Raw genomic sequence first — 22242 nt, 5'->3', positions numbered from 1 at the left:
AGTCCCTTCCACGTGACGACTACAACACCACATTCAGCGAATACTGTGCTTAAAAGTTACACATCCTATGATGCATTTGATCAGATTAGCACAAACCGGCTGACACATGGCGGACATGGGGCTTTCGAGGACATCGAGGTCAGGGGCTCAGTGGTCTTCGGTGTGCCCGACGTGCGGTCTGGCCTCCGTTATTGTTCCATGTGGCACCGGTGGGTGGACGGACGGTCCATTCTGCTGCCTGTTGTTCAGCCTTTCCGCCAATGAGAGCCCGGTTGCCGCTCAGTCCCAGTCCAATGAGAGCGGCGGGGTCTGGGCTCGGATCGAGAGTTTGGTTGTTCAATCTGCGAGGAGGACAACAACCAGCTCCGAGTGTACCGGATGGATGGATGTTGGCGATGGTAACGTTACCCCAGCTTTTCCGTTAATCAGATGGTGCAAAATGTAGAAACGAACACAGACGGGGCCCGGTGGTAATGTACACCCCATTAACCGGCTCTCTGTGGTGAAAGTCACCGGGGAGTTTTTTAAAACGGTTAACGGCGCTGTTCGCTAGCGAGCTAAGCCGTGCCGTGTTAACACTTACTTACCGTTCGTGAACGTTAGCGACCAACAACAACCGTTAGGTTAACTTCGATTGTCCTCCGCAAAACGCGTTAGCCGCGTAGCTAACGGTAGCTACTATGGCAAGCTAAGAACATAAATGTTAGCTACTTGGTACAAAGCGAATCCTGTGTCTGTTTTAACAAAGTACATCATTAGAATAGACAGCAGAAGGAGTAGGCGACGCTACGCTTCTGCAGGAGCTGCCGTGGCTAGCGGTTAGCGGCGTAAGCTAACTTATGGCTGGTTGAGCTGCCTCAGACCAACAAAGTTATTGGATGTTCCTGGAGAGTGGCTCTCCTGACTGCTCTTTGTTCTGGCTCAACATGGTGATGGTGGGATAGCTTAGCATGGCGATAAGAGCCAACCGTACTGATCCTGGCGACATGCTTTAAAAACACGGGACGGATGCATTTGGGATATTGTAACATTTGGTGAATATCGGCGTCACATTAATGGACACTTCCAATAAGCACAACACACAACATAGCACGATGTAGGTGTATGCAGCCAACTAGAAACCAGTTGCACCAAGTTAACTGCGTCTTTTCAATACAAATAGTTGTTTTAAAGTGTTTGATGGTTTCCACAAAAGCAAGAAGAATGGTGTCGTACAGCGCAGATACCGACGAGGTAGATGATTACAGACAGACATTTTCTTCATGTTAACATTTCTGCCTCAAAGTTTGGCCGTGTAGGATCTTTAAATATTGTCTCTATGAAAAAGCACAATCATTTGTGTATTTATTATAACAAATAACATTACAAATATACTGTATTTACACCATAACAACCATACTCATACTCATACTCATGTATTGTACTCATTTCATTCCAAAGGTTCTCAGTGATCTGTACTAATAATCATAGGGAATGTGAGGTTAAGTTTATTCTTATAGCCCAATATTACTTCCAATGTCTCAATGGGCGTTACGGCCCCTCATTTGGAGCCCAAGCTCTCCGTGAAGTCAAGGAATAAAACCCTCGAGCACAGAAGAGAAGAAAGGCCTTGTTTGAAACCGTCTCTTTCAAGTCTCTCATTCACTCCAGTGGTTTTTACGCATCGTGTTAATCTTTAGCATAGCACCACAACATCCGTCAAACAGTGACACCCCATTTTGTGAAGCAGTTTTGCAGTCACGGTCATTTCTCAGGATCTGATATTGTTTTTTTAATAAGTTCTAAACAGGCGGTTTAAACATAAACCATTTGATGTGTTCAAGATTGCAAATCATCTATAATTATTGTTTTTGAATACTCTTACATGCTGCGTGTCCTTGAAGTGGAAAGATAGTTCGTTGTTTGGTGACCTGTCTTCACAGGAAATGCCTTATTTGTTGTTTGTAAATTCGATATTTTATTAATGTTCCTACTTTTGGTGCATCGTCTCATTATTTCTCATGCAACTATACACTATTAACTTAATTTCATCCCCGTTTCACAGAATGTTCTCGTTGATGACGGTGGACATGGGTGATCAATCCGATCATTGCCGTTGAGTTCTCTGCAGATGTTGTGATGTATTGTCCCAAACCCGATCACGCAAACTACTTTTACAGTAAGTAACTTTATGTACAGTACAATGCGTGTATGCTTATTCAATGAATGATGGATGATTTTTTCCCCTGTAAATCTCACCTCAGAATGAGGTGCTGCTTGGTTCCAGGACGTGTGTCCCATCACTGAGGCCACATGTGTATCGGGAGAGATGGATCGTTGTAAGCATGTGGGACGCCTTCGTCTGGGCCAAGACCATTCAATCCTCAATCCGCAAAAATGGCACTGTGTGGACTGCAGCACCACCGATTCAGTGTGGGCCTGCCTCAAGTGCTCCCACGTGGCCTGCGGACGCTTCATGGAGGAGCACTCGCTCAAACACTTTCAGGAGTCACAGCACCCACTGGCCATGGAGGTGCGTGAACTGGATGTGTTCTGTTTTGCCTGTGGAGACTATGTACTCAATGATAATGCAGAGGGAGACCTCAAACTCCTCAGAGGGGCCCTCTCCACCGTTCGCAGCCCAGGTAGACGCTCACTGCGCTCCTCATCTCGGGGAGAGTGCACCTCCTGGGTCGGGGAAGGAGGGCCACAGCCCGCCATGCAGCTGGCCTCGCGTCACAGGAGGAAAGCACTCCTAGGGAAGATGCTTCGGATGTGGATCGGTAAACATCAAGAGCTGCAGAACCAGCGTGAAGAGAAACTCGAGGAAGCTAGAAGACAAAAAAAAGAGGTGAAAAGGAGACTCTTGGAAGAGCTCGTCAATGTCCCTCCCAGAAAGAGTGCGAGGCTTCTTACTCAGGAGCCACGTTCGACTACCACACTCATTCCTCGCAAATTCCGCGACCCTCCGGAACGCCTACCTCCTCCTCCCAAGAAGCCCTCCCATCTCACCCTGTCCCGTAAGGCTCCTCAGAACGGCAGAGCTGCTAAACTGAGGCGGTACTACTCCACACACGCGGTAACCCGCCGGAGACTCGCTCCAGGTGTCACTGGTCTGCGCAATTTGGGGAACACATGTTACATGAACTCAATATTGCAAGTGCTGAGCCACCTGCAGAAATTCAGGGAGTGTTTTCTCACTTTGGACCTGTGTGAGACCGAGGAGCTGCTGGCCAAGACCAATAACTCCCAGGAGATGAAGGGTGTGACGGGAGGTGTAGTCAGCAGTGGTAACGCCTCACTGTCAGGGTGCCCTCTTGGACGCATGGGGAAACCAGGCAGTTGGAATTTGGCCCCGGGCAAAAAGGAAAGCGCCCCGCCTTCCCCACAGGCTTCGGAGTTGGTCCAGCCCAAGGAGCCTCGCTGCTCCACCCGCCAGCAAATGTCTCTGTGCCATGAGTTACATACACTTTTCAGGGTCATGTGGTCAGGCCGGTGGTCTTTAGTGTCTCCATTCGCCATGCTGCACTCTGTGTGGAACCTCATCCCGGCCTTCCGTGGGTACGACCAGCAGGACGCCCAGGAGTTCTTGTGCGAGCTGCTGGACAAGGTGCAGCAGGAGCTGGACACAGAGGGGTCCAAACGCAGGATAGTTATCCCCATCACAAAGAGGAAACTATCCAAGCAAGTGCTAAAGGTTCTCAACACCATCTTTCATGGGCAGCTCCTCAGCCAGGTGAGACATGAGATATGTGCCCCTATAAACACTATAGTACGACGACCACGTCCCAAAGCTTTGAACTCACACAGTTACGGTCATTTTAAAAGAATAAACAACAACTTATGACAGTGTGATCACCAAATAATGTGTTCCACAGTGATGTATTGCATAAGGATATTCTTTAATTTTCTGTCCCCACAATAATAATCAACTGCAAGACATTCCATTACTCAGACATTTTGTGATGGTTTTTTTTCATCTCATGGTATTGTCTTCAGAGATGCAATTCATTTTAGACTTAAAACTGTGTGTCATCAACTAACATCCCCACTTACCTGTTTCTTTTCCCTGTTTGTGTGTGTTTTTAGGTGACGTGTCTATCCTGTAAGCACAAGTCTAACACAGTTGAGCCATTCTGGGATTTGTCTTTGGAGTTTCCAGAGCGATACCACAGCATAGACAAAGGCTCGGGCGCTACAGCGTACCAGCGCAGCTGCACCCTCACCGAGATGCTGTCCAAGTTTACGGAAATGGAGGCTCTCGAAGGCAGCATCTATGCCTGCAACCACTGCAACAGTTAGTATAACGTTTAATACAATGCAAAGCAAAGGCGGCGGGTTTTAAAAACATCTTCAAAACAACATTTTTTATTTCTTATCTGTTAAGATTTGCCCTCTACAGCTGGAGTTTGATAATTATGAATTAATTCAGGATGCCTGCCCACAATTTAACATTAGATTTTAAAACCTGATTCAGTCTTTTTATATGAATTAAAAAAAAAACGTGTCTCACAAACAGCTTTGTTAACAGTGATGTGTGCCGCAAACAAAGTTCAATCACAAAAGAATATTGGGCATTGAGGAATTAGTGCCCAGATCAATTTAATTTGAATGATATGAATTTATATTAGAATAGCTACATGTACGAAATGGTTTTATAAAAATGAATTCAGTTCAGCTCCTCCAGCAGTGGACAATGACTCATAGGATGAGTGAGGAGTGTTAACTGCTGACAGCCGTGGAGAAGGCAGTGACTTGAAAACTACACAAAATATATATTTTTGTTTGCTCGCAAAGTCGAATATGTTGTAACAAAGTGTGTCAACTCTGCACTAAAACAAAGCCTCATATCAGTGCTGGTCATATGAATTGATTGTGGATTAATCAGTTCATTGTGTCATGGTTTGTTTAGAAAGAAGACGGAAATCATCCCACAAACCCATAGTTCTGTCAGAGGCTCGAAAGCAGCTTCTGATCTACCGTTTACCTCAGGTTCTACGGCTGCACCTCAAACGCTTCAGGTAAGCGTCTCTACCGGCTGCTTATTCTAATGTTTACTGTTAAATGTCTTAAAAACACTTTGAGAAACCAAGGCGGGTTCATTGCTGGGTGTTTTTGCCGCTGAAATCCGAGCGCTTCAGTACATTTGTGGTCATCGTGGTGCCCGTTGAGGCTGACTAGTCCCTGTTGTATGGCAGATGGTCTGGGCGGAACCATAGGGAGAAAATCGGCGTCCACGTGGCCTTCGACCAGGTTCTGAACATCAAACCATACTGCTGCACAGGCTCAGGTCACTCTGTCCACAGAGGAGGCTACACCTACGATCTGTCTGCTGTTGTTATGCATCACGGGAAAGGCTTTGGCTCAGGGCACTACACCGCATACTGCTACAATACAGAAGGAGGTGAGGAAGAGACCGGACTCGATTCCCATCAAACTATCACGTCCCGTGGTTCTGTCTGTAACCTCTTGTTCTCTTTGTATCTCCAGGTTTCTGGGTCCACTGTAATGACTCTGAGATGAAGGTCTGCAGTGTGGAGGAAGTGTGCAACACTCAAGCCTATATCCTCTTCTATACCCAGAGGTCTGCCTAGGTACCGCTCGCTGTGATGTCGACCTGTTTTGGGCAACTTAAGGCTGCATTTATGAAAACGTTTTCCCGGATGTCATTTAAGCAATTACTTTTACTAAAAAAGATAGCAACGAGGCCAGTAGGACAGCCACAATCATGAGTCACGGTGAACATTTTAGCAGCATAATCCAGAAGGAAATGATAATTCAATTTAAATGTTCTAATGGGTGGCTTTGGATTTAGTTAAAAACCTTTTCATAAATGAGGCCACGGCTTCTTTGGCCTGTGGGACCAGCATATCGGCTAATGGCCCGAAGGCTGTGGGAGCAGGTCCGACTCTGTCCTGCTGAACACCACCTTGTGTGTCCGTGTTTCTCAATGCGATCGGGCTCGTGTCTGTTGAGTCTGGATCCAATCAGGCGCGCTCCTCCTGAAACAGCATTTCACATTTGAAGGTCACATGGATTCTGGATTTTAGAGCATTTCTATCACAATCATGTTGTTTATGTGCTTTTTAAATAACCGTACATTTGATAGCCAATGCACTAAATATGATAAGAGGTACTTCCTTCAACATCATTGTGTAGTTCCACTGGAATTAAATGAATCCAGCGACTAAAGTCCAGACTCTGTGTCGCCTCCTGTTCAGCTTCTTTTTTTTTTTTAAATGATGGTGAAATATCATATCCTGTGTTGTTTGTCCTTCATCATGTCCTTTCCTCAATTGTACTGCTGTGACTGGATACTGTGTCTGAGGATCAAGGCCTTTGGCCTGCGCTCTCAAGTGAACAGGACTAGTTTTAGTTTATAAGTTTTAGAATGTAGTCATTCTGTGTTTCACCTTCATTGAAAACACTTGATGAGTGATGGAAAGCTGCACTTCTGAGGAGGGGCTACTGCCGTTGGGCCTATCTTTGTGACTGTTCATCTTTACTCTCCTGTATCTTGTTTAAATGGCAGCTCCCCCCTGTGGTGTAACGGTTAGGTAGTCTGAGCCCGCGTCGGACACACCGCTCCTCTGTTTTAACTGCAGGCGAAACAAGTGAACGGCCAGACTGCGACACAGAAGAATGTGTTGGGGCACCCATTTTGAGTTGAGCACCTGAAAGCAATATATTGTACATCTTGCATCTTGACAGGAAATTAAGATAAAATCAGGAATTCTTCTGCTTGTTATACAATGTTTTTTTTCTACTCTGCTGTTTCTATCAAGGTCTTTAGAATTTGCTAGGTAATCAAGAAAGAACTGTTGTGTTTGATAGGAGTCAAACGCAAAATACCGTACATTTGTGAACTCTATGTAAAAGTTGGAACAATCTAATGACGATGAATGTCTTACTTTTCAGTGGTCAGGTGTGGCCATGCCACCGGCTCTGATCCCTTTGAGTTCTGTCTTGTACTGTAAGAATACCTGTCATAAATGTAATGGTCATATGGGTTTTACCAGACGGTGATTATTAAAAAGACAAAACAAATGAAACGATCCTTGGGTTGTATTCATTTTTAGAGCGAATGGTGTCTTCAACGCCACCATTTGTCTAAATTAAAAGATGTTTGGTTCATTCAGGTCATGAGCATGTTGTACATCGCTTCACTAGTTTAGCCAGCATGTCTGCAACATCTATGTTGACGGCATTAAAGGAGGATACATGCATGTTCAGTGAACATTAATAAATCTCACACATTTAGCATCGTAATGGATGCAGTGAAGTGGAACTGAAATGAATCACAGGATTAGCAGATGATCTGAAATCTATTAACTCTGCTTCTCTAATGATTCCTTAAAGATGTGAAACCTGTAATCTGCTTCAGAAATCTTCTTTAGATTACAATGCGCTGTTCATTTGAATACACAGCTGCGGCCTCACTTGGTCTGGTATGCCCAGCAGCTTAAGTAAGCTGATGTTAGCTGATGTTCTCAAACTTAAGGTACGTTTTGCATCAATTCACTGTCTGCTGTTCGAACAGCTTAGCGTTTCAGCTGAATGCTAATTTAACTGTACTGCTGTATCAGCTGTAAGATAGTAGCATCAACACTGTCTAATAATACACCTTTCATCAAGGCTTTATAAGTTATATCCAATGGCTTTATTAGCTGTAAATAGATCAAACTAATTATCTATAGAGCAGCAATAAGACAAACTCATTTTGGGTTGCCAGGTTGTAAAACAAATCCCTGTGACTGGAGTTTATCCTTTCCTCTGAGCCCTTTCTCAAAAGGTAAGTGGCCATGCAGGCCAATCAGTCAAAGGGATTTTTCAAACAAGTTGCTATTATTAAAGGCCTAAAACTGAATTACATGGCTTTAGAAAATATTTCATGAACTATTGATACAAATCCGTTCGCTACAATAATTACCATGACAATAATTTCTAAGCGATGGAAGATGTTGCTCTCTAACCCAGTCTGACAACCTTTCAGTCAAAAAGTCTCGAATATATCCACGGTCAGTCTAACATATGAAATCATTTATTTCTTACATGGTTTAATAAAACAGCAATAATAATTTTTTGCAAACTGGATATAAACTTTGATACGATTTGACATGCCATTAATTTGACAGTGTGGTGAGAACCAGTTCTACAATAGTGATTACGAAATAGCATTTATGGACAGAACAGATTTCACGTGGTAGAATTATTACGGTGACTTTGTCGCAGATATCAGCAGCTTTTTTAAAATCGGTCCATTCGATTTGGAGAAAAAGACAAAAAGAGAGAAATGTCTAAAAGCACTGCTTCAACAGGATGTGAAACAAACCAGTGACACTGAGCTGAGACACAAGACATCTGCGCTGTATTTCTGACAGCACAACAGCAGTTAAAGAAGATTTATTTAGTCATTCATGAAATGTTAACTCATGCCAGCTAGATGCATCTTAGTGCACATATGAGGACATGCATGAGCAATAACATTCAAGGAAAAAAAACTTTTCCCTCTCAAATATAATATAGCTTCAACATGAAGGCGAACATGATCAGCATTTTTAATTATTAAGTTGCTCTCGTCTTTGTAATTCATGTATCATAAATATTTAGAAAAAGACAATTCCAAAGATTTCTTGCAAGAAACTCAGTTTTTTGGTGACAGCAATGTAATCGATGATTGGTCATCAACACCAACAGATCTGGGCGAGATGAGATGATGTCTTTTGTCGCTCAACTGGCAAGCAGAGCATTTTTGTTCTTTTTCACTGTAAACAGCTCTCAACACTCTCTGCAGGCCAGATCATTTCCAGATCCATCCAAAAGTGCCATGTTTTGTCCTCAGACGCTCCACGATCACACTCAAAGGGAACAAGTACAGAGGCCCTGGTTCTATTTCAGTCTCTGGATCCTTCAGTGGGTCTCTGACTGAGTTTGTCACTCTGGTCCCCACTGGAGTCTCTCTCAGAGAGCTCAGCTGGGCAGCAGCCACGGCTCCACAAAGTCCCACTGCTTCCACAGGACGAAGAGCAGCAAGGTCAGCAGCACGGTGGCGGCCACCCGGGCTCGGGTCTTCATCAGCGGGGTGATGAAGTTGGCCACGGTGGAGACGAAAACCAGCAGCACGGCCATGAGCGCCAGGATGACGTTGATGAGTTTGCCCAGCAGAGCTCGAGCATTGGCGTTCTCCACTCCCTCCAGCTGCACGACCTGCTGCTGCTGCTGCTGCAGCTCCAGCTTGGTGATGCGAGTCAGGCACGACTCCACAGCCTCCTGTGTGCACACACAGAGGAACCACAGTGGGATTGTTTTTTTTTGTATTAAAGGCCCTGAAAAGTTATTTTCTCAATCAGCTTTTTTATTATGAATGAACACATTATGCTGTGGGTTTTTCAGGGCTTTACTCTTAATTAAGGACAACTATAGGATAAATAATATCATAGATATACACTTACGTATTAAAGGCTCATTTTAAAGGGTTTAAATGTCTTCAACAATGTATCAGATTTTACCTGAATGTCTCTTGCTCTCTCGTAGGACTGGTAGGCGACTTTTTCCTCCATGCTGGCGAGCTCCTGTTTAAGGTTAGTCATCTCATTCTGGTGTAGCTCCGTCAAGTCATTCAGCTGTTCTTCAAGTCGCTCATACCTGAATGTACAGTACAAACACAGACAAGACGTGTAATTACTCGCAAGCACACCAAAAATGGACATTAATCCGCAGATTAATTCGCTATTTGCTCTTGTTTGAGTAACATTTATTAAAAACTAAAATGTCCAGCTGGGAAAGTAAATGGTTGAGTCCTTTTGTAAAGAAAGATCATATTTGTGACTGTTTTGAAAGATTTATATCTTTAGGAACAAATGGATCTGGGAATAGAATTCCCGCACAGCGTACGGATGGAGGTCTTTTCATGGTATTTGTTCACAATAACAACAATTATAGAATACTGCCAGTTTTGTCTTTCAAGTGAACTAAATGTGAGGACTGTATTGCATACGCACGAGTTCATAAGTGTGACTGACAAGGTGTTTCTAATTTGTTTTTGGGATGTGTACCTGTATCTTTCTTCTTGCAGGCACTGTGTCATGTAGGAGTAGTCACTCTGCAGCTGACCCTTCATGTCCTCGATGGCGTCCTCCATGTGCGCCTGACTGGCTTTGATCTCCTGCAGGCCCTCAAGAAGAGAGTCCCAAGAGCTGTGCATGTGATGGTGGTGATGGTGGTGTCCATCCAGCCTTGGGCTCCCCATGGTTGGTCCCAACAGTCCCCCTCCTCCCCCTGCACCACCTGAATTACTGCCTGCTGCGGAGCCGGAAGAGGCGCTGGAGCACTCGTCGTCGCTGCCGTACTTTGGGCTGGAGACCAGAGTAGCACTTCCACTCAGTGCACGAGGTGCCAGGGTGTCCTCAGAGTGGCCCCCGACTCCGTCCTCAAGTGAGTCCTTCAGGTGAGCGATGTTATCTGCGCTGCCAAACTTATTCCTGATAAGACTGGCAAACTCCCTCGGCTTGGAGACCACGGCTGTGTGAGTGAGGGCAGTCACTCCACCTTTGACCCCTTCAACTACTCCGCCTCCAAAACCACTTATCCCAGCACGAACATTAGCCCCAACGTCCTTTAATCCCTGCTGCATGTCCCGCAGGACATCCTTAGGCTGCCGGGCCGGTCCATTCTGTAGAGAGGGAAGAGAAATGAGGAAGCAGAGAAGTGGAGGATCTCAAAGGTAGGAAAGATTAGGTTAAGGGAGAGAACTGCGGGGAGATAGATGAGGAGAGCAGGCCCTGTGGAGCATTAAGGTGAGACACAGGATGATGCATTGGTTCCGGAGATGATAACCATCAGTCTGTATTTGGACACAACTGTCCTCACAGATATAGTTCAACACTTGTTTGAGTCCGCCTTGAGAGATAATTATTCAAAACAGCCACAGTACAGAAACAGCTGCACACAAATATTTCACATGTTTGTACACAAACTAACTGCACACACACACACACACACACACACTTGCTCACCTACCTGCTCTATCTCCTTTAGCTTCTTGTGATAGTGCTCTAGTTTCTTGTGCAAGTGTGCGATGGTCTGTGCTGACTTCTGGTTCTTCTTCTCAAACACCTGCTTGATCCTGGACGCCTGCTGTTTGTCTGCGTTGTGGGCCAACTTCAGGTACTCTGCAACGTTGTCGTCACGGGCCTCCTGCTCCACGCGAATCTGCTCGGTAACCTTCAGGACCTTCTGCTGCAGATGCTCTAAGGCAGCACGTGTCCGCTGTGGCTCGCCAACCCCGAAACCCTCTGCACCCCCACAGGCCATGACCCCAGACGCTGATGCTGATGCTGATACTGATGCTGATGATGCTGCTGCTGCTGCTGCTGCTGGTGGTGCTGGCGCTCCATCCGCACTGATGTTACTGTCAGAGCCTCCATGGCTGGTGGTGGTGGAGGGAAGGCCGAGAGTTGCCACCTCGCTCTTGTCCAGCTGAGGGGGCGAGAGGGCAGGAGGGAGGTAATCAGGGGTGGAGAGAGTACTACAATACACAGTATAGTGTATTGTTGACATGACTTTACTCAAGAAGAAGGAACATTGCATGTATTGAAATCTATTCAAGTCAAAGTAAAAAGGAAGAATATTTTTGAGCAACAGGCACAGTGAAAGGGCCAGTGTCGCATCCTGATTGAAATTATTTGTGCTTTCTTTTTGAAAAAGCTTTCCTGCATGAAAAAATAAGTCAATCTCAAACTTAATATCCATCTGATGGCGCCAAAACAGCCAAACTAAGCTGTGGGTTACTTATTAGTTTTTGGCCTCCCAAAAATATTTAGGCTTTCATTTACAACTCACTCATTACTCAATCATTTCCTAGAACTAACTATCGGGAAAATACTGTCGACAACGAGTTCAATTGGTACAACTTTAATTCATTCGTTTCAGTGTGATCCACAGAGTATTTTAGTCAAGAGTAGCAGGTCAGCTGAACATGCAAAACTGTGACAAACATCGAGAGACAAACATACAACTCGACAAATATGAGGATTCAAGCGTCCACATCGAAATGAACAATGAACAGATATTTACTTTGATGTAATTAGAGCAGGTTTTTTTCAATAAATGCATTTGAAACATTAACAAATGCTGATAAGCTCAACTGACAAAAATAAAACTTAACTTTCTCCATATTTTCTGTATGATTATCATCAAATTGCAGAGTTTGTAGGGAGGAAACGTCGAAGAAAGACTCGAAAGAAAAATAGATACCTGTTCATCACTTTAGCTTCTGAAATGAGATTTAGTCAATTACGCCTACAATTGATTTGGTGGAGGCATCGGAGAGTACACCGAAAGGCCATCATGCATTAATTAGATGATGCATAATTTGTCTGCTTCCTGCTCTGCCTCAGATACTCTGCTTCACCAGAAAACAAGTTATTTTAAAAATGCATTTAAAAATGCATAAGGTATGCACGAGGAATAAGAAGGTAAAACACCCTGCATGGTGCAGTTGGAATGATAGTGATGATTAAATATGTGATATTGCTCTATATTGTGTCTCTGAATGTTAATATCAGTGTGGTATGGATCATTCTGTCGGATTGATCTCTGAGCAAACATCTCATTGGTGCACGAGGGGTTTCCCTCGTGTGTAGGCTATCATCTATCTGTGCATCTTGGCAGATGGCGGGATTGTTAATGACCCTCTGACTGACGTCAAAATAGTGTAATCACACCCTGTAAGCATGACCTCAGACAAACAAACACATGACAGCGACAAAAAATCTCATAGCGCTGCTCTAATTTCTACAGACGGGATTTATTTGTCTTTCAATTGCGTGACAGTGAGCTCGGAGCACGCGCTACTCGTGCTATTATAAATCAGAGCAAGAGCGACGCGAGGCAGGCAGTGTTACCATATATATATAGATATAGATATAGATATAAACAAAAGTAGGTTACAATCACATTGTAATGGAGAGAGATGAAAAACAGATGAGTGCAGAGTCCCTGGTGGTTAATCGTCCCCCGATCTGGTCCCAGAAGTCTGATTCATATGCAGCAGCGATGAGAAATATGGCTCATACGAGGAGGGAGGTGCGGTGTCCGGCGTTACATATGGGTGGAAACAAACAACAGGAAACAAACAAATGCTCAAATCTAACGGGAATGAATCCGGTGATGGATCAAAAAAAAAAAATCCCTGGAGGTCGGAAGAGAAGGCTGTGATGAGGATGGAGATGATAGATGTCTATGGTATTAAAAAGGGGCATGCCCGTCTCTTCTTCACTTGGCAGGAGGACACACTGTGACATGAGATGGATGTCAACGAGCGTGGATGCGAACACATGAGGATGAGACACAAGCAGCACAGCAATAAATTAAATTAGAAACGTTACCATACTGCTTTAATCCAATTTTTGCAGTGCCATTGCAAGTCTGTGTTCGAGGCCCATCCTCCTCCTCCTCCTCCCCCTGAGCTCACCGAGGAGGAGCCCCCCTCCTCAAATATCTTTACCCCCAGCCTTCATATGGCTGACTATCACCTCACTGGATCCTAACGCTCCATTGTTAGTGCCATCGATATTTGCAGCCTCCCCCCTCCTCTCTCTCCCTGCACTGATCTGTTCCTCTCTCTCTCTCTCTCTCCTTTGTGTCATATGCTCCCTCCGTCTCTCTCTTACCTCTCTCCCGCACGCTCTCTCTCTCAGTCTGAAAGCAAACGCTAGCTGTCCTGGCCTATAATGGATGTGGGAGCTAAGGGACAGATGATGGAGGGAAATGGGCGGGGGGATGGGAGAGCTTAGCGCAGGCGTGCAGGTGCCTCTGTGCCGCTGAGGCCAGAGGAGAGAGAGGAGAGAGGGAGGAGGGAGCAGGGAGCACAGCAGGGCCTTGCTCCTGTTGAGGAGGAAACTCAGCTGAACAGACTGATGTCGAGGCGTATAGCTCAATTCAAGCAATAAGGTTTATTTGTAACAGAAGTATTATGTCTAGCAGTTAAACGTGCACGGACCTAGAAAAGTTCACTCTGTAGGAGCGAATGAAAAGCTAAAAGGCGCTTAGACAGAGTGCGCATGCGGTGTATAGGTTCCCCTTATGGAGCCTATTGGTTAAGGCAAAGTCGCAGGCGGAGCTGTGTTTAGCTGTCAGCGCCCTGTTTATCGCTTTGTCCATACACGTTTCAGATTTCACGTTTCATATTGGACAGAATCATGGCTTCAGTCACGTGAAAGTCTCAGCGTTACGACTTTCACCTGAAGGCTTTTGTGATTTTATGAAGTTTCTTCCTCCTTTGTGTGTGTGTGTGTGTTAGTGTGTGTGTGAGTTAGTGTGTGTGTGTGTGTGGGGGGGGGGGTCCTCTAAAGGTCTCTAAGACCTGAATGATTGTATGAGAGACAGACAGAGAGAGAGAGAGAGAAGAAGGGGCTTTTATTTTGAAAGGGTGGGGCTGGGTGGGGGAGGGAGGGGGAGAGGAGACATAATCATAATGTTTGACACACAAACAGAGGTTATTAAATGACAGGCTTCATCACAAGCAGTTCAGTTAGAATTCACTCTCTGGGGCTTTTATTTTGAAATGGCGTGTGTGTGGGGGGGGGGGTGGAGGAGGGGGGAAAGACCTCTAAAGATCCCTAAGACCTGAATGACTGTATGAGAGAGACACAGAGAGAGAGGGAGAAGAGTGTATGTGCGCGTGTGTCTGTGAGTCTGTGTGTTTATCAACATCACTAATTGGCTCAATCGTGAACACCTGTGTGCCTGAAGCCATTTGAAAATATTCTCCATAGAGATCCTATTGAAAATAAAAAGCTTAATAATTCAAAAAGTTGAAATATAAAAAGTCATAGCAGACCTCTGGTGAAAGAGCTGAACATTTTAATAGTTGAACGGTTTCTGTAGCTTAAAAAATGAAGGAGGAGAAGAGGGGCACGGAAGAAATAGAAGTTGAATAAAGAAACAGGATAACAATAGTTGGAATGCTTAACAGCATTCCAACAATAATCAACTGACAACAAATTTAAACTTCTTCCACAATGCTGGCTCATCATTTAGATATTTGATTGTCTTCACTTTGTTGGAGGATCAATGGCTGCAAAGAGACTTTGTTCATTCATGGTGGCCGGACTGCACTGGTGTCCGTATGGCGGGCCTTACTGCGGAGGAGTTGGCCTTGGCATCTCTGGAGGTAGATGGGGCAGAATCGGGGACCCCTGTGGGAACCCTAGAAGTTGCGCTACTGTGACCCACAACTTGAATTAGGTTGTGCGAGGCCCTGCTCCATTTTGCTGCTGGGCGAATCACGCGTCTGTGTGGAAAACACAGGAGACGCAAGTTGAAAGATGATTGTACAAAGTAAAATGCACTCTACAACCTAAGAGCAGGGTTCATCAGTCACCTTCAATATCCTGATGTTGTCATCATCTGCATCGTCCAGGACTAACACAAGGCTGCCAGGTATCAGTCTCCTCGTCCAAATCATCGGAAATGGTGATGAGCTCCCACTTACGTGTGCGGGAGCCTACACGGACACATTGTCAAGTAAATATCACAGATGTGTATCATGTGTGTGGCTATTTGTATCTGTGTGGCAACGTGTGTTAAAGAGAAGGGAAATAAAACTGAACAGAACACTGTTCATGATGTCATTGTTATTCAAAACATTGTTGTTTATACTGTTTATGTTGGTACCATCCAAACTGTTGGGGGGGGGGGGGGGCACAGAGTCAAGAACCATGGCAGGAGATTCAGAGACTACAGACTCATTGACTAGAATTTCAATTTTGGATTTCTTTTGAAGCCGAAGCCTGTTTTCATTTTGGAAAACATTACGTCACCATGATACATTAATCTCGATGTCTGTGATGTAAAACTAAAAAGGGACATTGATGCCATGCTTTTTGTTATACTTATTTAATCCATTTTGTTGCATGTCAAACAGCAATGTTGCATGGATATAGGAACTCCAACCCTGAAACTATGTCTAGCAGGACTGGGATATAAACACACAACCAGGAAACAGGGTTAGGTGTAGTTTGAAATGTAAAACCAAGGAGAGTGTGCCAGCCTCATGCAGAAGCTACAGTGGCCGCACAGTGCAAGAGGTCACGTGACACAAACTGGTACTATGATATAATAATGCTGTAGACATTGACTCATATAAGTGTGTCTTACCGTGGAGGTTGAAGCTTACCCGGTGAATGACATCATCATCACTGCCTCCATCTGCCATTGTGACACTGAGCTTACCCTGAATGAGCCCACACACACACACACAGTCACTGCTCAATCTATGGGCTCGTTTATCTCAACCGGGCGTGCGCAGAATCGATGACAAGCGATCGGCCCACAATGCATGCCGGTTAGATTTGTGTCCAACTTGATCCCGACTTGCTCTGACGTCATGCACACGTGGGCAACGATAACCTCACGAGAGCCAGGCGGCCGCAGGACTTTGCTCTCCCCTGACTGCATGACCCCAATGCATGATGGGAAACGTCTGGCTGTCTTCGGATCAAAGAGCTGATTGGCTCTTAGATTTGCAAACAAACACGTTAAGTAGAAAATCCAAATTGTTTGTGTAATTGTAATATGTAACGCTAGATTGTAATAATAATACCAACACTAATATATAAGGTTATTTATTTAGCATCTGTAAATAAAGATATTTATTGAGAAAGCCTACATCCAACTTGATGTCAACATTTTTTCAGTCAGAGAACTGGAATGTGAAATCGATTAACGATTGCATCGTTACTATGGATACCAGATTGAATGTTTATCTTTGAATTTATGTAATGATTTCTCATGATCCTTAAAATATGGCAAAGAAATGAAACTATATGAAACCATATATATATAAAAAATATAAATCTTCTTAAAATACTGATATAAATGATCGTGTAATGTTTTATGTAGTGGGGCAGACAGTAGATTAATCGTGCAATTTATGATACAAGCATGAAATTTGGTGGAGTTGTTCTGCAGAGGTATCTGGTTAAACCTGCCTGATTGGCCATTCAAAAATCCAAGATGGCCGCTAATTGGGCCTCCCGACAATGTGTTTTCTTAATAAAACTTTGTATTTCCCCGATTTGAATGATCTTGCTGTCTATTTGTAGGTAATAAAAGATGCTTTAATAATTACCCACAACTATAACACTGGAATAATGAATGTGCTGATGTCATTGGACATTTAGTGGAAAAATGAACGAATATAAGTGTCAATTAATAATTCAACTCTTTTATTAAAATCATTTCCTTCAACTATGTTCAAATTGAACATGACAAGAATATGATGTCAAACTGGACAAAACAAACTGTATGGCCCTGGACACTTAATTCATCGAACAATAATACATTTGACATTAAAGATAAATGTGTAACTTATAGCACATGGACAAGCTTACCCATCAGCCTCAGGGACAAGCTTAGATGCTTGTCCCTGAGGCTGATGGGTCCACAGGGTGGCTCCTCCATGTTGTTTCTTCGAGCTGAGCCCCATGGGCGAAGGCCCGGCCACCGCTGACGAGCTCCCCTCCTGGGTCTGGCTCCGGGAGAGTGCCCCGGTTTCCCTGGTCTGGCCGAGGTGGCTGAAGTCTGTGGGCTGCTATTTATAATGTTTGAACCGCTCTTAGTCTGGGCTCTCCCCTGAGACCTGTTTGCCTTGGGAGACCCTACCAGGGTCCCCGGACAACATCGCTCCGAGGATCACTGAGCCACTCATACTTCACGGAGGAGTATCAGTGTGTGCCTATGTGTGTGTGTGTGTGTGTGTCTGTGTGTGTGTGTAGATAGGGTAGAAGTGTGTGTGTGTGTAGACAGGATAGAAGTGGGGATGGGTGAAGAGAAAGGATGTTGCTTCTCTCTTTTCTACTTCCTCTCCTTCTCTCTCTTCTCCATCAATTTCTTTTCTTTCTTTTGCCTTTTCACTTCCTCCTTTTCTCTTTCCTCATTGTCCTTCTTCTCCTTCTTCTGTCTTTTCAATTCCTCCTTTTCTCTCTTCTCGTTCTCATTCTTCTTGTTCTTCTCCCTCTCTTCCTCTTTCCTGTCCTTCTTCAGGATCTTTTCGACCTCTTTCCTGGCTTTCTTCTCCTCCTTCTTAAACTGCGCTTTCTCCATGTCAGTTTGTTGGGCGAGCTCTTGAAGGCGGAGGTTATGTACCTGGAGGTCAGCGCTTTGCTGTGTCAGGAGATTGATCTCTTCCTCCTTTTGGTTGCGCCACTCCTCCTCCTCAATCTCTCTGCGCTGTCTCTGCAGCTCCTGCTCTCTCTGGAAGCTCTCCTCCTTTGCAGCAAGCTCGCATCTCATCCGATCTTCCAGAGCCGTGAGTTTTATTCCATCACATTATTTTTGTTCAAGCCAACAGCTGTTGGGCTGTAAGAATCACTCTCACAGCCTGACGTTTCCTCAGTTTCATCAACCTAAACTCATTACATTACAGTCATCTAGCAGACGCTTTTATCCAAAGCGACTAAAGTCTATCACATTTCTACACCGTAGACACAGCTACGGGAGCAATTTTTGGGGTGAAGTGTCTTGCTCAAGCAAGACATGCAAACAAGACATGCAACTAGCAGAGCCGGGGTTTGAACTCTGATTTTAAGACGACCCTGCTATCCACTGAGCCACAGTCGCCCACTCCTCACAACTCACGCAGTAAGGCCCCAGGCTCACGACCTAGGACAATGGGGGAGGACGTGGCGTGTTTTTAACTCTACAACACTGGCCTTTTGGAGATGGGTGGGAGTCTGTTGAACGTCTGAAACCCCATAGAAGCTTTTTGCTTGTTCTTTGATATGACCTGGGCCTCAGGGTCCCTGGGCTCAGTGGTGGGGTGGGGGATTGGAGCCAAAGTATTCTTGTGTCCTAACTTTACCGTCCTTATGTCAGTAGTCGGGGAGGGGAGGGGAGGGGAGTGCGGAGAGAGGAGAGGGGAGAGGAGAGGAGAGGGGAGGGGAGAGGAGAGGAGAGGAGGGGAGAGGAGAGGAGAGGGGAGAGGAGAGGGGAGGGGAGGGGAGAGGAGAGGAGAGGAGGGGAGAGGAGAGGAGAGGAGAGGGGAGAGGGGAGGAGAGGGGAGAGGGGAGGAGGGGAGAGGGGAGGGGAGGGGAGAGGAGAGGAGAGGGGAGGGGAGGGGAGAGGAGAGGAGAGGAGGGGAGAGGAGAGGAGAGAGGAGAGGGGAGGGGAGAGGAGAGGAGGAGAGAGGAGAGGGGAGAGGAGAGGAGAGGGGAGAGGGGAGGGGAGGGGAGAGGGGAGGAGGGGAGAGGGGAGGGGAGGGAAAATCTTTTAATTGTTTTTCTTCACGGAAGTGGAAATCAACTTTTTTATTTAACTCCACAATCATCTCTTCTATGGTGAGTGACTTGGCGTCCTGGAGCTGTTTTTGTTGCTGTGCAAGTTCCAACTTTTCCTTCTCAGCCATGACCGCCTCCAATTTGTTGGACAAGTCGGCCTTGGAATCTTTCAAGGTCTCATAGTTGAAATTCATCATCAACAGCTCCAGCTTCACTTTGTCCAGCTGGTCTTTCACAGAACAGTTGTCCTTCTCAGCCATGACCGCCTCCAATTTGTTGGACAAGTCGGCCTTGGAATCTTTCACGGTCTCATAGTTGAAATTCATCATCAACAGCTCCAGCTTCACTTTGTCCAGCTGGTCTTTCACAGAACAGTTGTCCTTCTCAGCCATGACCGCCTCCAATTTGTTGGACAAGTCGGCCTTGGAATCTTTCACGGTCTCATAGTTGAAATTCATCATCAACAGCTCCAGCTCCACTTTGTCCAGCTGGTCTTTCACAGAACAGTTGTCCTGTTCAGCCTTGTCCAGCACTCTGTCCTTTTCATCGGCCTCATGATTCAAGAGTCTGACCTCATCCTGCAGAAGCTCAGCAGTTGTTTTGTTTGCAGTGAGTTCCTCCTGAGCCTTCAACAACTTTTTATTGAATTTACTTCGCCGAGCCTGGACGCCCTCAGCCTGGTTGATCGCTATTTCTAGCTTGTTCTCTAAGTGATCATTGAGATGTCTGAGACCTTCTATCTCCTCATATAGTAACTGAATCCACTTTAAATACTCGGCCCTCTGGAGTCGTAGATTTGACTTAGTGATGGATTTCAGACAACATCTAATCTTACCAAAGAAGCCACTCTGCTTCTTTGTCTCTCCTTTCTCTCCTTTCAGTTGTTCTGCATTCAGTCTCACCAAGAGGCTTTGGGATTCATAAGCTTTTTTCTTAAATGAGATGAATTCCTCATTTAAATTATTTTCTAACATTGCATGCTTCTCTTCTGTGCGTTTGAGCATTTGTATTTGTAGTTTCTGTCTGACTAACTTGAGGAAGTCAGACTTGCGATTCTGGTGTAACATCTCGTTCTCCTCCTTTAACAGTTTCACCTCATCCTGGAGTAGAGGGATTGTATCCAATTGTGTCTGTACCTCAAGTTCTTCTGCCATTCTCTGATGGTGTCTCCGGTGAGGTACAGGTATGTCTGCACGCCGTCCGTTATGTTTGGTCACTTTATCTGAAGACATTTTCACAGTTAGTTCAAAATAAGAGACTTTACCACAGAGAGTCAGTTCAAACAATGAGGTGTCCCACCAGAGGGTCTGACCCAGTCAACATGGAACGCAGCGTTTGTAACGTCACGTCACAGAGCAAAGATAATCAAAGTTGAAAGGAACTTTGGAACGTGACGTCATCAGCCCCGCCGAACCCCAAACAAACATCCGCAGCTATGCAACCATTGCCGCGACAACGGCGGAACCGACTCGCAACAGCTGATCCTCACGTGCAGCGGGAGAGACGCCTGACGTCAGAATTATGGCGTCCTCTTAGGCTTCCTTTCAGCCGAAATCATTTATTTTTTGCAACAAGCCATTGCGTCACGAGCTTTATTTGCATATTTTCACAACAAAAACGTGTGAATATTGCATAAAGCCAGGACTAATGGACTCTGCACAGCAACATTGGTAGTGTTAATTCGTGTTACTTTTCCAGTGAAACATATTTTGAGTTGATCAGTGTTTATTTGGGGGTTCTTTTAGCACGTGCAGCGCTGAAATAGCTCTGGGGGCGGAGTTAACGTAAAGCTCTCCTGACTGAGTTGCGTACAAATCCAGTCTCTTCTTGAGCTCACGGTGACGGTGCAGAAAACTCGGTGTTCGGAATATACTATTTCAGAAGGTAAGAACAAATATATTGACTTAACCAGGCTGTTTATCGTCATATGAAATGAAGCGTTAACTCAAGTGTGGGCTGACGTATGTCAGTGAAGCTGGTGGCTAAATACAAAATACCAGAGTACCAAGAAGTACATCCGACTACAGCTTGGTTTCACCTATTTGGAATTCATCAATGACGGTGACTAACATCTTGCGTCAAATAAAAAGTTTTTAAATTTCCTTATCTGGATTCTCTTGGTTGCTTAGCTAAAAATCCAAGTGTTGCCACAACTGGACAACAGTTTGTCTGCCATCACAGCTATAAACACGAGTAGACGGCTGATGGTGTCAGGATCCAGGATCCCTGTCTGACCTGTTCGGTGTTACCTCTGTTTCCCCTGATCTCCTCTCCTCATGTGTTCTGTCATTCCCCCGTTTGTTATTGTGTGCAATGTGCTCTGTGTTTGTCCTCTGCCTCCAGACGCCTCCCATGGCCACACCCTTGATTGTGCACAGCTGAGGACACTCCAGCCGATCACCTCCTGCAGCCTGACACACCAGACTCAGGGCCCACTACTGAGTCTCCTGTCACTACATAAGCTCTGGTCCTGCAGTCTGGGGTTGTCAGGTCGTACTGTCTTTCACCCGCTTTGTGCGTGCGTTTGGGTCCACTAACTACACTACCACATAACTGATGGTGCTTTTAGTTTTTGCTTATCAAAGCTACTGGTTTGTTTTGTACACTACAATGTTGGTAATGGCTACACTACAACATCACAATATTGCTGTTAAGTCAAAGCATGCAATTTCAGACATGTTTTATAGGTAATATGGTTGATCAGTCAGTTATTATGTGCAGTTAAAACCTGTTTGTTATCTTTATCTGTTGTCATGCTCATCATCCTGCAGTCAAAAACAAGTTTGGGCTCCGTGATGCAGCTGAACTTCACATTGTTGATGAAACTGACAGCAGTGGAAGAAGACGTCCTTCTTGAACTGATGGAGGCCAATCCAGACGTATGCCTGACAGCATTTCAGATTAAGGTATGTTTCATCATTAAATCTGTTGTCATCAATGCTCAGAGTTGTTCTGCTGTGAAGCCTTTTATGTCCCTGACTGT

General features: G+C 45.1%; 2 protein-coding genes across 2 annotated transcripts; one reads left to right on the top strand and one right to left on the bottom strand.

The window, feature by feature from the left end:
* Window positions 1–276: 276 nt before the first annotated feature.
* usp49 (ubiquitin specific peptidase 49) lies at window positions 277–7036 on the top strand. The gene is made up of 7 exons (XM_079265664.1): window positions 277–398; window positions 2045–2158; window positions 2244–3715; window positions 4069–4276; window positions 4892–5000; window positions 5178–5383; window positions 5470–7036. The coding sequence occupies exons 3-7, from the start codon at window positions 2309–2311 to the stop codon at window positions 5571–5573; spliced, it is 2034 nt and encodes a 677-aa protein (XP_079121790.1). The 5' UTR covers window positions 277–398; window positions 2045–2158; window positions 2244–2308; the 3' UTR covers window positions 5574–7036.
* Window positions 7037–8948: 1912 nt separating this feature from the next.
* Window positions 8949–20413, bottom strand: tmcc2 (transmembrane and coiled-coil domain family 2; the record flags this gene model as incomplete). The annotated part of the gene is made up of 6 exons (XM_079266084.1): window positions 8949–9249; window positions 9489–9624; window positions 10035–10651; window positions 10999–11457; window positions 19304–20041; window positions 20396–20413. 6 exons carry the CDS (start codon window positions 20411–20413, stop codon window positions 8950–8952), a joined length of 2268 nt encoding a protein of 755 aa, XP_079122210.1. The 3' UTR covers window position 8949.
* Between the last annotated feature and the right edge of the window lie 1829 nt (window positions 20414–22242).

This window comes from Melanostigma gelatinosum, assembly GCF_949748355.1.
Source record: "Melanostigma gelatinosum genome assembly, chromosome: 3".
Taxonomy (NCBI): domain Eukaryota; kingdom Metazoa; phylum Chordata; class Actinopteri; order Perciformes; family Zoarcidae; genus Melanostigma; species Melanostigma gelatinosum.
Note: the sequence above shows the minus strand (reverse complement) of the source record. Positions and strands in the feature narration are given on the sequence as shown.